A 1303-nucleotide genomic window follows, 5' to 3' on the forward strand; every position below is an offset into this window, starting at 1 on the left:
CCGGATATGGGGGAGGATGTGCTGGATTTTGAGGGTTGACCGGATATGGGGGAGGATGTCTTGGATTTTGAGGGTTGACCGGATATGGGGGAGGATATGCCGGGTTTTGGGGGTTGACCGGATATGGTGGAGGATGTGCTGGGTTTTGGGGGTTGACTGGATATGGGGGAGGATGTGCTGGGTTTTGGGGATTGACTGGATATGGGGGAGGATGTGCTGGGTTTTGGGGGTTAACCGGATGTGGGTAGGCAGGGTTGTATGGAGGAGGATTCCCTGGATTAACAGGATTATTTGGGGGATGGGCAGGGTTGTATGGAGGGGGATTCCCTGGATTAACAGGATTATTTGGGGGACGGGCAGGGTTGTACGGAGGGGGATTCCCTGGGTTAACAGGGTAATTTGGGGGGTGGGCAGGATTTTGAGGGTTGACAGGATAAGGTGGAAGGCGTCCTGGATTTTGTGGGTTGGCGGGATTATGGGCTGGATGTGCAGGATTATATGGAGGAGGGTTTGCGTGGCTCGGAGGACGCCTTGCAGGACTATCAGGCTTCTTCTCAGAGTGGACAGGTGGGTTGTGTGCCGGTCTTTTGGGTTTCTCTGCAGGCCTGACAGGTCTGCTAGGTCGACTTGACTTCCGGCTGCTTAGCCTACTGCTGCTTAGTCTACTGCTTCCTTTTTTAGAAATGGAGACAATCTCCTCCGTCTGAAGCAAAATGAAGAGAATCACGATTGAGCAGGTCAACAGGAACTTTCCCATGGTGACGACTCTGCAAGATAAAAATGGGGAAGACATCCAGTTTGAGAGAAATGCAAGTATGACACAAGTGATACAAATTTGTCAAGGAGAGCGGTGTTCCCCTTCCAAAATTATTCAAGGCAGAGAGCTTCTAGAGATTGTGGGGCCTCTCCACAATCAAGGCATAGAGTGAAAAGAGATTGTGAAGCTTCTTGTCCTCCTTAACCAATTTGCTTTGGCAAGGAAATGACCAGAAACCCAGGAGAATCACATATATTTCTGGAATCATATGAAATTTGTGGAAAAGATTAGGTAGTTACACAACTGGGGGAAAAAACAACGCAAGCTCATGTAAGCCTAACTCTTGAGTTCCAAGGTACTACTGTATAGAATAGCATGCAAAACACTGTAGGAGAGAAGGGGTGAATTTGAGGCACAGAAGACTTTTATGATACAATCCTTACATCTACTTCAGTGTAACACATGCTTTTGCCCACAGCCCAGGAATCAATGGAAGTTTAAGGGTTCAAACAGCAAGATTAAACAAGCCCAGTTGGGTGACCTTGG

General features: G+C 48.3%; 1 protein-coding gene across 1 annotated transcript in view; it reads right to left on the reverse strand.

The window, feature by feature from the left end:
* Nucleotides 1–757, reverse strand: part of LOC107299294 (major prion protein homolog) — a 2380-nt gene extending 1623 nt beyond the window's left edge. The window contains exon 1 of the mRNA XM_015828654.1: nucleotides 652–757. Coding sequence (XP_015684140.1) covers nucleotides 652–757 — 106 coding nt within the window. The remainder of the gene's footprint in view (nucleotides 1–651) is intronic.
* Nucleotides 758–1303: the final 546 nt, after the last annotated feature.

This window comes from Protobothrops mucrosquamatus, unplaced genomic scaffold (genome assembly GCF_001527695.2).
Source record: "Protobothrops mucrosquamatus isolate PMUCROS unplaced genomic scaffold, P.Mucros_1.0 scaffold4773, whole genome shotgun sequence".
NCBI lineage: Eukaryota > Metazoa > Chordata > Lepidosauria > Squamata > Viperidae > Protobothrops > Protobothrops mucrosquamatus.